The sequence below is a fragment of the Theropithecus gelada genome, chromosome 12, assembly GCF_003255815.1.
Source record: "Theropithecus gelada isolate Dixy chromosome 12, Tgel_1.0, whole genome shotgun sequence".
In the NCBI taxonomy this organism is placed as follows: domain Eukaryota; kingdom Metazoa; phylum Chordata; class Mammalia; order Primates; family Cercopithecidae; genus Theropithecus; species Theropithecus gelada.
The window spans coordinates 9669748-9686653 of NC_037680.1; the positions used below are offsets into that span (position 1 = coordinate 9669748).

At 36.2% G+C, this 16906-nt stretch overlaps 1 protein-coding gene across 3 annotated transcripts in view; it reads right to left on the reverse strand.

Annotated features, from left to right (window-relative positions):
- DPP10 (dipeptidyl peptidase like 10) overlaps window positions 1–12891 on the reverse strand; it is a 1402014-nt gene extending 1389123 nt beyond the window's left edge. For 2 of the 3 annotated variants that reach the window (XM_025405135.1, XM_025405131.1), the window contains exon 1: window positions 12359–12891. In XM_025405135.1, coding sequence (XP_025260920.1) covers window positions 12359–12418 — 60 coding nt within the window. In that variant the 5' untranslated portion in view covers window positions 12419–12891. The remainder of the gene's footprint in view (window positions 1–12358) is intronic. The other variant, XM_025405141.1, reaches the window with a different exon arrangement.
- Window positions 12892–16906: the final 4015 nt, after the last annotated feature.

Genomic DNA, 16906 nt, shown 5'->3' on the forward strand with positions numbered 1-16906 from the left:
ACACACACACACACACACACACACACACACACACAAAATAGAAATAAAATCCCTTGAAAAAAACAAGAATGTATTTAGCTACCTTTCTTATGGTGATATCGTCTTCTGGAATAAAAGCCATGTGATTATATATCAAATAAAATGAAACATTAATACTATGAAAGAATATTCCGGAGCAGTAACATAGCATTCCTCACATTGGATGGCCTTCACTCACTCATTTATTTAGCAAGTTCTTTTTGAGACTTCATTCCGTGTCAAGAATAATGCTAGACACTGAAGTCACAATGACAAATGAGAGGCTGCCTTGGCTTCTAGGAGCTTGCAGTCTAGCTGTGGATTCAATATATAGTGGAAGGTAGACAGGGTAGGAAAGAGAGTGAAGGGATAGGATAAACAAAGATAAATAGACATAAATGTGATGTTGTTTGCAGGGGGAGGGAAGGACAAAGCAAGTCATCTTCCTGAGGCTGGAAAAAAAAAAAAAAAAAAAGATTGAGAAATCTTGCAAGATGAGGCAAATTCCCTGTGAATTCAACCCGAATGAGGAGCGGTAACTACCAGGCAGATTAAAAGGAACAGGAAGCATTCTCATGAGAGAAAACAGGAAACTTCAACTGAGAGGCTTCAAATAGCAGGGAACACTGGGTAACAAAACTGGTTCCTTAGCTGGTGGAAACCTGAGAGAGTTAGGAGACTCTCACATAGGAGGCAGAAAGCATGAACAGTCAGCTTCGGTTTTGTAGTAAGCTTATCTGAAGTCAAGCATGATCTCCACCTCTTACAGTCTGGGTGACCTTGGGCAAATTAATGTTTTCATCTATAAAATAAGAACAATAATTACTACTAAGTCACTGTAGGAACTAAAGATATCTCATAAAAGTACCTAGAAAAGTGTCATGGTTTGGGCACTTAACAATGGTAGCGATGAGATAATAATGACGATTACCCCAATGATGGTGGTGGTGGTAACCTCCCTTATCTGAGTACTTTCACATATGGCACCATTTGGAGCATTCTTTTCTCTCCCGATTCTTCACCAAGCTGCTATTGCTTGCCCATTAAGTTTCAGTTCAAAGATCCAAACTCATCTGTCAGTTGGAGTGAGGAGCCCCTTCTCTGCTGTCTCAGAACACATTCTTCTTGCCTCTGTCATGACACTTTTCATATGCTATGGTCATCAATGACTTACTTTTCCTTGCTTTTCTCCTTCATCCCAAGCAAAGAGAGAAGAGAAAAGGCGTCGGACTGTAAGCTTTTTAAAGACAGGCTCTGTGTCCTATCCCTTTTGGTTTCCTCATTTGTGCAACACAGTATCTATTGTATATCCAATTAACATTTGTTGAATTAACGTATGGATAGACAAAATAACAGAATACACAATTTAAAAGGCTCGTTTATAAAATGAAACCATTTAGTACAAGGATTTCGATAGTGAATATAGCAAACAAAAGTCAAAGATCAAAGTATTTCTTTGGAGGGGGAATGGGTTTTGCTCTGGTATGTCTTTAGGTGGGTGCGTGCTCATCCCAGTCATCACAGTGTCAACTGTTGCACATGTAACCACAATCCTCTTGCAACTCCTGTAACATTTGGGTGTTACAATGAAGGTTTAAGAACAATGCTCCTGACTGTATATGAACTTCACATCCCTAGATGTACCAGAGAAGAGGTAATAGTGATAGGCCCTGAGAACCTTAATTATTTGATGAGGAATACCACCATTATTTTGTTTCATGCTCCCCAAATAGAAGAAAGTCCAATGACATGTTAGCAAAGAAAAAAGAAATAAAGGAAAGAAAACACAATGAAAATTGACTGGATACTGAGTCATTTAATATGAAAAGAGATGAGACTTCTTTCTACCTGCCCTTTTGCGGAACCGTGATCAAAGAAGCCTCTGCTATAAGGGGAGCAATCAGGAACAATGTTATATTTTAAATTAATACACATTTTTTTTGAAAGTGTGCTTGGACCATGGCATTGCCTGTTTTTCACAGTGTGGTGCACATCATGTGTTTATCAGATTCTAAAATCTATTTTGCTGATCCCTGTGGTAGGTATTTTTTGTTTTCTACCTTCAAACTGTCCAATCTCCCTGATTGTTTTCAACAGAATCCAATATTTACTTGTGCTACCTACTTTTCTATTTTCTCCACTCAATCCTGTGGATCATCAAGCAATTAGATAAGGAATTGGTGCAGGATTTAGTTTTAACCAACAAGAATTGTGGGGTACTCTTTCTTAAAAAGAACATCAAAGAAAGAGACCACTCTTTGTCTACTGGACATTGTCAGTTGTCATGTCTGCAGACCAGTTATGGAATTGAAGAAACCATGTAATCACCATGACAGAAGTTAGTTTGAGAAAAACAAAGCAGAAAGATGCAAAGAGGCTGGGTTCTAGGCCATGATATTTGGGCATCAATTTAACTGACCCTGGAGGTGTTCTACTAAGGGACTTTTTCCGTTTGGGAAATTATAATTTCTTAATCTTTTAGCCAATTTATTTAACTTTTTCTGTTATTTTCTGATGCTTTCAATGAAAAGCATCTCAATTAATAAAATCTATATGTTCTTTAATTTACCCCAGATCTCAAAAGACCATGATCATGAGTGTGGTTCCTGTTTAAAGGAGTGAATGGACAATGCTCATGTTTGCCTATTTTTCCTTTCTAATTCTCAGCTTTCTTGTCTGCAAAATGAGAGTCTAGACTAGGATATCTCTAAGAAATATTTAAAGTTGTATGGTTATAGAAACACAGCACATCAAATGCACTTTAATTTTTCGTGTATCCTCTTGAAAATGGTGCCAGCCATCAAGAGAGATGACCCCCAACCCCTTGGAACTGATCTTTCAAAAAACACAAGGTATCTTTATTAAAGACAACATATAGCATATGTAATCGGGAGAATGAGGAAGAAAATAATCATCATATCTCTACACCTGAAATTTCCAGGTATTCTTCAAGATTATATACAATGCTATTAACAGAAGCCATTCATGTATTACTAGGCATTGTTGAAATAATGAATCAGCAACCAATATGCAAGAGAATGATTGTCAGTATATTATTTTCAAATATTAAAGAGGAAAATGTCGGTACAGCTAAATGATTGGCATTAGTCAAAAAAGACACTTTTAGATTATAAGGCTACCACTTAATTGGTATTTAAAGACCATCTATTAAGCTATTAATAGCCTTCAAGAAAGTGGGTGGTACCTTTCTAAATGAAGCTAATGAACAAATCTTTTGTTCTTGTTAAGATTTACCTTCTGTAAAGCCTGTCTGGCTAATAATAACATCTTATATTTGGATTATCCTGAAAGACGGACCAGGGACGTGTTACCATCTTTACATTTTACTTGAAGACACAAACCTCAGGAATGTTTCCCAGGGTCATAGAACTGGGTCCTGAATTTACATCCCAAGATCTTGTCCCTGCACTATTTGCATTTAAGTTTTGCTGTCAGAGTACAGCCAAATCCTGAAAAATAACACAAAGTCCAGCTCCCTGTATGCATTTTCAGCCTTGCTTCTCACCCCTCCCAATCATTTACCCTCTGTAATCTAGTTGGTCTCAACTATTAAGGGCTTTCATGACAGTTGCATTGCCTTTTTTCTTCATCTTTGCACATTTTCTCTGTTTCTGAACTATTTTCCTTTCTTTATCAATCTAACTCCTATGTAGAGTTCTGACTTGGATTTTGTGAACGCCCCCCTTCCCACCGATGACAAACCTAAGTATTTATCCCACTTAATACTCATCACTTTACATTGTAATCGTATCAATTTATATCATAGCCATGCTCTTCAACAACAAAAGCTATCGCCCTACTCACATTTGAATTCTCTTTCATGAAATATTGAATAACTGAAACAATGAGAGAACAAGTCCAGTGCTCTATTCCTCATACCATGCTGTGCTCACTGATCATCCAACAACAGTTCATGAGTTTGTTCTTTCATTCTATTTTATTTCCTTCAGAGGATATACCTAAAGGAAAAATTTTGCCATAGCTATCCATCCTTGATCAAAAATGCCTGCCTTGCATCATCTCTCTGTCCTAATTCTTTCACTGAATCAAAAAAATAAATAAATAAATAAATAAAGGGCCAATCTTTAAATACAATAAGTAATTTTATGCTATTTACTTTCCATTAAAATGAAGTGGAACTCATTTTTCTTAGGGCAGAATTCTGGAAACCAGAGTTGGGAGAAGTGGTGCTTTTCAGTCCGTCAGCAATGATTCATCTTGGAAATTAAGGTTTCTGGTTATAAAAAGCCTCACTAGAGTGCCAGAACAAACAGTCCCCTGAAAAGCCCTACCTACTGAAATCAGCAGTAACCTGTGTCTGCTATACTAACCCAAGCTCCAAAATAGAATGACAGGGTTTGTCTCTGTTTGGTCACAAGACTTTCTTAATGTAGAAAAATGCTCATAATGAAAACCTATTTTTTTTTACTTACAGAAGCCACTTATCCTCGAGAGAAATAGCACATTGTTTTCACAATCCCTGAGGAACCTTGTTATTTCCTTCAAATGTTGTTTGCATATTTCAAAGTAACAGGTTTAGTTCTGTTTAACTCAACAAAGACCAGTATATTTTTGAACTCAAAAGTCAAACTACATTTCTTGGGAAGACAAATGAATGTATAGCTTTCTTTGACTGTTCTTTTATTTAAAGAATGTTAATTGAGCACCTGCCATGTGCCAGATATTAGGACAGGTACTGAGATTAACAAAAGTTAAAAAAAAAAAAAAAAAATCAGAGCCCCTTAATAGCTAGTAGAGAGACTCACATGGAAACAAATAATTATAACTCAAAAGATTAATTGTTATTCAAGAGGTGCAGAAGACTATATGAGAACACAGGTGATTAGGTAAGAACATAACAGTCTGACTAGGAGACTGTGAGAAAATGCTCACCGAGAAAATTCTGCATAAGATTTAAAATAAGAATAGGAGTTTGCTAAAATAACCATTTTTGGGGTTTGGGGGATGGGGAAGGTATGTGAGGCAAAGGAAATATCAAGTCTAGAAGCACAGAAATAATATGAAGACTATATTTATTCCATGATAAAATTCCTCCTCAGTGCAACCATATGTACCATCATTGCAGCTACCCAGGTATTTTCCATTTTGGTAGCACAGCACTGGGATGAGTAACTGCATTTTTTTACTGAATTAATCAGTTCTTTCAATGACATTTGAATCCAATCTTCTTCTTCCCCTACCTCCCTGATAAAGGTTCATGATGAAATCTTGCAGATGTTACTACAACATTAGAAGATACTTTTCATCCCCCTGGTGACTTCAAAATGAATTTTTATCATCATTATAGTTAATAATAATTGCAAATAAAATTCTCAGCTTTTATGTCATAAAAATTGATTCTCACTATTCAACTCTTTATGAAAATGTCGTATCCTTAAAAATTGCTGCTAGAACAAATCATAATACAAAGCACTTACATAGCATTTTTGTTTGGGCAGATAATTTAAGTTTATTGCCCTTCTGTTAGTGGGGAAAAATACTTAACAGGGTTAATTGCCTTCCCCAAGGCCACATGATTCATGTGGTAAAGAGAGAGTGAGAACTCAACTTAAGGATGCCCCTCTAAAGAAAAAGCCATCTGATCCACCTTATATCCGTTTGCAGGTAGTAGTGTAGGCCATATGCATTTTACTTTTCTTCCCAGTGGTAACTATAAAAAACAAAGAAGAACATCAGAGTGCTATGAAGAATTTCCAAGAAATAAGCCCGTTCAGAGGTAATTTCCTTATTTCACAGTTTATCGCCCAGCTTGAATCTGGTTCTGCTAATGTAATATTATGCTGTGTCTGTCTGTGGAAGGCCAGATTTGTTCACAATTATTTATGTTGTTCCAGTTGTATACTACTTCCAGTTATGCCCTACCAACCTGGCACATATCTAAGGGCCAAAGAACATTCATAAAGACAAGGAGAAAGGCTAATGTGATGGTATTCCTCCCCACCATTGTTTGACGATTTTCAGATACAGCTGGCAAGACGGGAGATATTTGTCCAGCACAATTTCTGGACAAAAAATTAGTATGATTCTAAATCCCTCTAGTTACCAAAATGTGTTGATTACCAGATGGTCCCAAACCAAAATCAGAGAACAAAACCATCAAAAGCCAAAATATCAGTATACTTCTCTGATAAATTTTCTATGAATTTAGAACAAAAAGCAAGGCCTTTAACCTGCTTACCTGTTGAGCAAGGTCTTACAATATTATTTAGGTCCTCTTAGAGCATCATCTCTACTAAATGACCTTAACAGTCATTAATAACCAACAAATATATATTTAATGTCTACTGGGTGAAAGGCATAGTATCAAGTAATCCCTGTAAGGAATAAAAGAGATAAACCTAATGATGAAATTTTGGCTCTCATAGAAGTCATGTTACTTAATAACCCTGAGTATCATTCTGAAGTTGTTTAGACGTCTTCTATGATACCCAAACACAGACAGTTCTTACAAGCTGACAATAGCACGGGTGTGTCTTATTTTGTAATCCTTTAGCTCGGTGGTTCCAAAACATCAATATGCATCAGAATCACCTGAAGGGCTTGTTAAACCAAATATTGCTGGGCCCTACCCCAAGAGTTTCTGATTTAGTAGGTGAAGTCAGACGGAGAATTTGCATTTTTAATGGGTTCACAGGAGATGCTGATGCTGCTGGTCTAGGGAGAGCACTTTGATAACCACTATCTTAGCTTACTACCTCCATGCTTCTTTGTAGAACCATAATGTCTTTTCAGTGAGAGTTAGTAATTTGTCATCACAAATTTACCATCAAGAATGTCTTCGCTAACTGACCAAAACATGAATTTCTAAAAAATTATTAACACATTACTTTTTCAAGGATAAAATAAATACTAAATATTTCACAAAACTGTTTAAATTTACCTCGAAATTTATATTATATGAGAATACTTCCTAAAAGTAAAAGTTGACATTCAAACACTATGTCAAATAAAAAAGAAATGTTTGATTTTATGAAGATATAAGCTATAAAATGTAAAGCTGGCCAATTATTATAGTTACTCTTTATTAAAAAGAAAAAAAACTGTAATGCTTCATTTTAAAAACAGCTGAATTTATAGCAATTTGAAATAAATTGTCCTATAATTATTTAAGATTTAAATACTTGACCATAAATGGAAATTGTAAATGGTGATAAATTTGTCATTAGCAGATGGTCTTATTCATGTTCATCACAGGCTGTGATTTTGCTTTAAGCCTATAAGGAAGCTGTGTCAGAATAATTAAAAATATGTAGACCATTGCTAAGAGAAAAAAATTTTCTCTCACACACATACAGTATCCTCATTTCTAATTTTTGTAAGTTTTTTCTTTTCATTTCATCATCTGTCACCACTTAGAATGACTCATCCTAATGCTGAAGGAAAATCTGTACCTTGCTTAAATGGAAGTATAGAACTCACTGGTGAATTCAGTTGTTGTAGAGTTACCAGAGATAACTCTCTTTGGTGTGTATGAATCTATGTTGAGTCGATAATTTTATAAAGTTTCTTTTTATGTTTTCTTATGAGTAAAGTTCTTAGGATTAGGCCTAGGAAGACTCTCTAAGATAAGGTACAATATAGAAGTATGTAAGAATCTTTGCACTTAGAATTTCATATGTTGTAATAGTGAAACTGAAGAATCTTCCATTTTGCATATTGCAATGACACACAGAGGTGGATTCTTTGTTATTAAACCCTCCTTGCATTTCTAAATTTTTGTGGATGTAATTTATATGTTTAATTATGAAATACCCTTTAAGAATAACTTGCAATTCAAGTTCAAGTACTATGTGAAACACAGGTTTGTCAGCGTCCAGCATTTAGGTTAGGGGTATAGAATTAACAACAAGTGGGTCGGGCACAGTGGCTCACGCCTGTAATCCCAGCACTTTGGGAGGCTGAGGGGAGTGGATCATGAGGTCAAGAGATCAAGATCATCCTGGCCAACATGGTGAAACCCCATCTCTACTAAAAATATAAAAATTAGCTGGGCGTGGTAGCAGGCACCTGTAGTCCCAGCTACTAGGGAGGCTGTGAGGCAGGATAATCACTTGAACCTGGGAGGCAGAGGATGCAGTGAGCAGCCTGGCAACAGAGTGAGACTCTGTCTCAAAATAAAAATAAAAATAAAAAAATAACAACCAGTGAGATTGCAATGCTATATTTCCAAGCCATCTCATCATGCCAGTTCATGGCATTGTCACACTCCAAAATACCAATTTGCTAAAGAAATTATTTCCTAACCACCATGTTCCAAGCCTACAAACTTAACAATATATACTTGTAATAAGATTTTCATCCTCTTTTACCCCCTTATCTTCTGTTTCCTATGCCTCATTTGGCTGAGACTATGGATTCGAAGTAGCAAGGGGTAAAAAGTCTTTATTAGCACAATGACTCATCAATATTACAATATAAAAGGCAGAAAAAATCACCATGAAAAAGTTTGCCAGCTCAATATGTACTCTGAAGACAATGAAAATCTTAAAGATTCGTTTAAGTATAGTTTGTAAAAACTTGCAGTAGGGCTATGTAGGAAGTAACTAGAACTTTTAGACCTTGAGACGCTTTTCTAAATGGAAGTGAAAACCTGGGTGTGAAGGCGGTATTAAAATAAATCAGGCAGGTCTCGAAAAAAGGAAAGAGAGAGAGGAAGACTGATCACTAAACAGGAAGCATAAAGAAATATTGTGTACTGTATTTCAGAGTTACCATATAAAATATAATACATATAATTCTTGATCCAGGAATTACCACCCCAGATAAGTTACTCACAATTTACAACTTCAAAAAGGATGAAGGATTTCCTCTACTCACTCTAGACACACATGGATGCTAGACTGATATTCAAATGTGAAAGAAATAAGAAAAAAATCTGCACATTTTAGAGGCAAAATTCTAAGTTTGCAATTTGACTAGCAAAAGAAGTAAACCAAGACCAGAGATTTAGCTGAAAGGTTTAATTTACTTTCAGTGCAGCCAAGAGAAGCCATAACGGTGAAGGAAAAAATCAAGTTTGCTACCCATGGTGGGGGACATTCTTCAGAAATCACGTTTATAATAACCCACAGATCTGTTCTCTATTTAGCATTCCCAGATAGTTCCTAAAATTTTCCGTTATAGATCTCAGAGTAAAAGATTTTTTTAAAAGAGTATTGCTACCTTCACAGGAAGATTTGTAATCATATCAGGAAAAGCTTTACTCCTTTACAAGCTCTGAAATAGACGGAAGTTTTCAGAGTGAATTGCATTCAACATTTCACCCAAAGTGATCTGAGAACACACTTGGCACCTTATTTGACTCCCTTTTCTCTCCCTTACTGGTTTTGATGATAGGAACATACCTGCCCAAGTATGCCAGGAAAAGTGTGTCAGTAACTGGCTGAGCTAAAGAATGGCCAGAATGACCAAAGCAAGTGTCAAGCAACCTGAATACTGTTGATCATCTTGTTCCATTATAATGTCTCCCAATTCCCTCTTTTCCAACTCTGACACATCATGGCCACAAACAGCCTTCATGGGCAACAATTGCTGAATTTGACCCACTATAGACTTCACCACTTCTTGAACTTCAGGTGGGGAAGAAAACACACATACACACACACACGCAGCTGTTTTTTCTCCTCCTGCACACTTTTGGTCTTTACAGCTATTTTAGCAACGCATGTTATTTTTGTTCATGCCCATTGCATTCTTTTTAGCAGTAGTTTACTGTTGAGAGAAGAAATATTCAGCATTTACTATGCTGATGGGGGAAAAGTTCCCTAGAGGTTATTACACTGAGCTTTGGGGGAAGTCTCTAGAGGTTTTCGAATTTCTAAAATGGATCAATCTGCAAGTTATTTATTTCCAGATCCTCAAAGTGGGTTATCATTATCTGCAGGTCAACCAGATTCCATGAGGGAGGGTTCCTTAAAATTATCCGATAGTAACTTTAAGAGTGAGGAAAAAAATTCACTTTAAACAACCATGCTTGAAACGAAAATTCTAAAAGTTCAAAGAGTATTTTGAGCTCCAATGTCCCATAGCTTCCCAGAAACCTCCCATCTTAGAGTTTTTCTTTAGATTGTTATTGCATTTTGTTCATAGGCTAATGCATTACCTAAATATAGATAGCCATTTTTAGTATAAATTCCAAAAGCCATAAATGTTTCATAATTGAGCACATAATTTGAACTAAGAGAGCTTTTGCACTCATCCCTTTTTACTGTTGCAAATTGGAAAATACTCAAGTAATTACTCCCTTACTAGCTCAGTGCTTGCAACTATATATACTTTGTGAACATCACAAGCATTTTTTTTTTTTTTTGCTCCCCAGAGCAATATTGGGAGTGGGGTGCACAAAAGAATTTAACTTTTACAATTAACCAAATTACCCAGAGCTTTGATTCAAGATTCCTTCATTAAGCCATTAATATAATACATTGTTATTTTTATGATGCTTTTCATTTCAATTCAACGGCTGCAGTTAGAAGGAAAAATCAGCATCTGCAAGATCAGCAAGATGATGTAAAACCCCTACACTAGAAGCATTTCTTTTTTTTTCTGTTCCACAGTTTGTTTGTGGGCAGTCAATGCCAGAGCAATAATAAAGGAAGTGATTTGAAGTCTCAGAAAGTAGTAGTCATTTGTGCTTACTCAATAAAGAAAAGGGAAAATAAATGCTTCGTTCCTGTGACCTCAAACTCTTAAACAGAAAGCCACTGGTTATGTTATGGCATTCTAGACATACTCAGCAGTAGGCAGCCAGTTTGTAACTCTATCCTACTTTAGACTTCAACACATACTTCCCACTAGAGCTTATATATCCCAATGTAGAGTGTCACGTATTTACTATTTTGACTTTGTTCAATGGTGATATGCTTAGACAATTGATGTATGTGGGAAAACTGATACACAGAGGAAAACTTATATCCAAAAGCTCAACATTTTTTATTTCTAAACTTAAATACGGCACAAAAAATCTAACACTGAAAAAGATTCTCATATCTTTGTTATTAGATATGGTATAAATTATCTGAATATGAGTTCTGCATGATTTCAGTTAACTCCCTATGTTTATGTGTGATGGGAATCTAAGTATGCATCATTTAATATACCCTGGAAACCCCATTGCTTTTAAAAGTCACTGCTAATAAATAGAGGAACATGTTTAGTTTATGGTTTATCTATCACTGAAACACTCTGGCAAAGGGTAGGTAAATTCATGAAGAAGAGACATTGTTGAAAATTGTATTCCTTTTGTAATTACAGTCTATGCAATATTATTAAAGGCCTGAGACATAAACAAAATATGATGTAAATCATAAAAAGTCAGGCTTATCAAATTCTGTAATAGTAGCAAAAGGTATGCACTTGTATGTTAATGAGAGATTGCAGTAATTAAAGATGCCCTGTCAGGATATCACGTTTCTTTCTGTTTTTGTTTTTTTGTTTTTTTCATAAAAGAGTTTCAGACAAATCCATCACCTTCCCTCAAGATGCAAAATATCCACACAGATAATAATACAATTCAAGTAAATGGCAAAATAGAGTGAACTTTGATTGGAAGCCTGGTCACTTATAAACCTTCTTGGAAGTAAAAGCATCCCAAATGAAAACAAAGAGATTGGTATAAGCATGACTTGAAACTAAAACAGAAGAGTGAAATTGTGAGTTTGTTCTTTGCCTTTAACCATGTGCTGTCAGAAAAGCCTCAAATTTTAAACAACACCTGCATTAAAGAGTGTCTCCAATCATCTCACTGGTTTTGAGTTACATGGTGATATAAATAAGGACATGTGATTTTATACTCTCTCTCTAGTCTTTCATCCTCTCTCACCATAATCACTTTAGTATAAACACCAGTTCAATGCTCACAATAAAGGATGAGCTTTTTTTAAAAAAAGGATAAGAGATCCAAAATTCATATGACAATGAAATTCTGTTTTCAGACTTGTAGTCAATTTGATGCTATTTATTTCTAGCAGTTTGCAAATTCTTCACCAGTTCTATCAAGAAAATTGGCATGGACTGGAAACTCTTCTAAACACTCACTAAACTTTCATCTGGAAATATACCACTGATAGATTCTCAGTAAAAAGAAGTCATCAGGATGAAAGAAGTGTTCAGTGGAAACTATTCTTTCCAGTCTACATACACATGCAGAGCCAAATGCTTTATTGTGATTCAACCTTCAATTCAAACTCAAGTCAATAGGTATGTCCACTATCAGTACCCCTATCAATGCCCATGTGTTAGGTAGATGAATGAAGACACATGTGCAGAAGCAGAGGGAAGAAACAAAACCAGATCCTACCTTGATTGTTTTTGAGGGTTGACACTTGATGTGATGGGACACGCTGGCAGTTTGGTTCATGTTTCAGGACCCTGGACAGTACACAATCCCAGGCGGAGTTCCAGAATGAACTAGAGATCAAGTCTCCTCTATTGGACTTCAGTAGGGGCTGCTGCTGCTGCTGCTGCTGCTGCTACTGCTGTTGCTTCTGCTGCTTCTCTTTCTGCTGCTTCCTCACTCCGGAGGCTGAAACGCTGTCAGATTGGAGGAATCTGTATCTCACTTAGCCCTAAATAAAGCATTTACTTGGTTCATCAGTCTCAAAGCTCTTGGCAATATGGAATAGAAAGCCAAAAACGGTTTAAATTCACTTGCAGTGTACCTTTTCAGTATGGAGATGTGACAGCTCCACAGTACAGCCAATGATCCTGGCTCTCATTCCCTTTTCAAAGGGACAAAAACCAGAAAACATACAGAGATCAATTGCAGTCCTGCAGTTTAAAGGGGCACTCTCAACTCCTCTGTCTCTCCAGATTATACTTTTTCTACTGCAAAATATTCCTCTCTCTCTCTCCCTCTCCCCACTCCAAACCCAGGTTTGTTTTTTTTTTTTTTTTAATCATAACATCCCCATTCTCTTACTAAATTTTATTCCTTCCTGGGTACTTCTTGCAACCAAAACACAAGTAAATGCTGTAGGGGGTGGAAAAAAACCTGTTGGCAGTTTCAGAATTTAGAGGTTTTACATCTGTAGGTTGAAGGACTGATATTTCTTATGGACATTTTTAAAATTTAGCCATAACAGCCAGCCAAGAGACTATCCTTTCTGTATGGTGGGAGAAAGCTTAAGGTATATTTTTAAAGTCTTCAAATACAATACTTATTGTAGTTTTTGGATATTGCACCAAAGCAAGACAATGGTTTTTTTTAACCTTTATTTTTGACCATTGTTTTCCTTGAAGCCACATTTTTTGACTGCCTGGGACAAACTGGTAGTTAGGTCATGCCAGTCCAACTCCCCAAACGGTCACCTCTCTGTCCCTAATGTCATTGTAAGCAAAAAAATTATAAATATTTGTAAATTAAATTTTCTGAGTCACCAGTCCCCACTGTCACATCAACATTGACTAGAGGAATATATATCCTGGTCGGAAATAAGATCCAGCAGTCTTAAGTAAATGCAGAACGTTCTTTTCCAACTTTTGTTGCGAAGTATTTGATGTTGAAAACCAGCACTATTTATTCATCAGAAATGTATCCTACTAATGAAATGCTAGGTTTATAAGATTGAAGTAATGAACTACATTCAGGAGGCTTTATGAACAGCCTAAAAATATTACAGATAACTTTAATATGAAATAAATTAATGAGTTTGGTAAAATAAATTTATACATAATTGTAAAAATATATTTTCTCTTGTAAAAGAGAAAAGGGATCTAAACATTCTGGCAAAATAGTCTATACATGTTTGAGGATGGCTGAGTTTCAGAAGGTTATAGTTGTAAGCAGCATAGTGGAGGTAAGGATGTGACAGAAGCAAGATCAGACTGTCTGGAGCCACAAAGGTTAATGGCAAGAGTATTGGAGAAATCAGGAGAATCGTGGGAAAAGAGATGGAGCCAATAAGAACCAGGCATAAGGCTGCGTCCAAGAATCTGGTGTGCCAGTATCAAGGCATCACACTGAGCACAACCAGAGGCAGCCGTAGGGCCAAAAAATCCTGTGATTTGAAGTTTAAAATTCTAAATCATAAACATGGCTGGAATTTGTCTCTTCTCTTGTATTTGGTTGAATAGCATTGCTTTAAATAATTCATAAATCACAAAAAAATTATATTAAAAATGTTTCAACATTTTGTATTCAACAATAATGAAAACAACATAGAAAATTTGCAACGTGCAGCTAAATCAATATTTAGAGGAAAATGTATATAAATAAGTATCGACATCAGAAATGCAGAAAGGCATAAAATTAATAATTAATAAGCTAAATATTCATCTCAAAGAGTTAGAAAAAGAATGGCAAAATAAACTCAAATAAATTATGGGGGAAAAACAATAAAGAGAAGGGAAGAAAGTAATGAAGTAAAAAACGAACAAAATATTCAATGAAAAAACCCATGAATATTTCAACAGGTAGTTTACCATTTGATAATCTCTGAATAAATGAATATTCTACACGAGCAGAATTGGCTTAATTCCTTTCTTAGACAGCCCTTTACACTAGGTATCTAAGAAACTTCCAGATTAAATTATCTGGGGAGTCCACAGGGAGAGAGTGAGGAAGGGTGGAAGAGAAGAACAGTCCAAGAGTTCAGAGTATCCATCCCCATCAAAGAACTGTACAGGATGGAAGGAGCCACTAGTACTTCAAGGAACCCTCACCAGGCACATTGATAGGGACAGCATTTATATGCCTACCACAAAAAGGTTACGAGTTGCTAGATTTCTACAACTATAGTCACATGAGACTTCACCCCTTTTCTACAATTTTTCAAAAAGGTTCTACCCTCATCTGGATGGCAGCAGGATCCAAGAAAGATATTGACACTACTATTTATAGGTAGGTAACTAGAATCCACCTAAAATCTTTTCCCAAACTTGCATTTTGAAAATAGACAAAAATCACAGTAAGAGAAAAGAGTTCCTTGTATACACCATATGCTCCCTTTCCAGGCTCCACATTATATCAAACTCCAAGTTCCAAAGAAAAATCAAGTGTTCAGAGCAAAACATATGACCCAAATCTCATTTTGGATCTTATTTTCCCTTTTTGTTATATTATCATTTCATGAATCAAGGAAATGAAAACCATAGTAATTTTTAAACATTTCTATTTAAAACATGTATAAATTTTTCATTATTTTGTAAAATCTGCTGTGTCTTAATGTAGCCAATTGGAATGTACAACTAGAAGAAAATAGAGACCAAAAAATTTAGACAAATGCTAGAGAATTACAAATACCGCTTAATAAGGATAATTCATATACATTTCTTCTAATTGGGATATATTGGGCTCAATATGTTTAGAATGAAAACAGCTGCAAAATTGCATCACAGTTTGTCACATGGAAGGATTTTTTTTTAAGGTTTAGATCTACTGAAGAAACACTATACAGTAAATCATACTGAACTAGAAAATTTAGACAATTTAGTCCAAAGGACCAGTTTCAAATTTAATCAACACTTATGATAACCATATAAAAATATGCTGTTGTCAAACAGTTTGGGAAAAGTTAGGAGTCAGTCCCTTCCACCTTTCCCACACACAAAAAAAATTAAGATGGCTAATATTTCAGAAAATACAACCCACAATCTTCCTTGACCAGCTATCGTTTGATCCGGGAAATAGACATTTAGGATGGGGTTAATGAAAATATCCCATCAGAAAAAAAAAAAAAAAAAAGTCAAAGTGTCAGATGGATTCTACTACCAATTTCAGTCTCTTTGTTTCAAGTCCCATCTGCCCAAGCCCTAACTAGCTGGTCACAGTGATGACCTACAGATTGCAAAGTTAGGCAAACCCAGGCCTCTAGTCAGTAAGAATGGTATCTGAAAGGATATTGGGCTGTTTCCCTGATTTTTTGAAATCTACTGTAGAAAATTCAAATCCCTACACGACCATTGAGAGGTCACCTCCTCATCTTAATACCCACCATCTGTGTTCTGGTCTTCTCATGACCTGTCCACTGAGTCATTTGCATTTCCTACTAGAACTGGAATATGGTTTCAAATTGTTGGCTTTTTTGACTTGACCCTTACTTAACTCCTGCCTGTCACCTCTTTCTTCGTGACTGACCCCTGTTTCTAACATCTTTGCTTCAGATTGTTCCTGGGATTCACCCAAGTGGATGTCTCTGGCCTAATTCTGGCTTCATGGTCTTCAAGAATTGATCTTTTCTGCAAAACACTTGCACAGTTAGGATAGGCAAAGTCATGGTTCAATAACAAGTAACCTCCAAGGTTGGGTGCAGTGGCCTATGCTGATAATCCCAGCATTTTGAGAGGCTGAGGCAAGAGAGTCACTTGAGGCCAGGAGTTTGAGACCAGCCTGGGCAACATGGCAAACCCCATCTCTATGAAAAACATACAAAAATTAGCCCGGCATGGTGGTACACACCTGTAATCCCAGCTATTCAGAAGACCGAGGCATGAGAGTTGCTTGAACCCCAGAGGCGGAGGTTGCAGTGAGCTGAGATTGTGCCACTGCACTACAGCCTGAGTGACAGAGTGAGACTCTATCTCAAAAAATAAAAATAAATAAATAAATGTATACGTAATCTCTTAGTCCCAGTGGTTTAAAATAACGAAGGTTTCTTTCTCATTATACTGTATGCCAATACCAGGTTGGCATGGGAGGAAGAGCATGTGAGGCTCTTTCAATCTTAGGGAATCCAGGCTGATAAAGGCCCCATCTTAATACAAGCTTTCACAATCAACAAGGCAGAGGGAAGGAAACATGAAAAATCATGCTCTTATTTAACGGTTTATGCCCAGCAAAGACACAAAACACTTTTACTTACATTCCATTGGCCAAAGCCACTCTCATGGCTACACTCAAGTTTAGGTA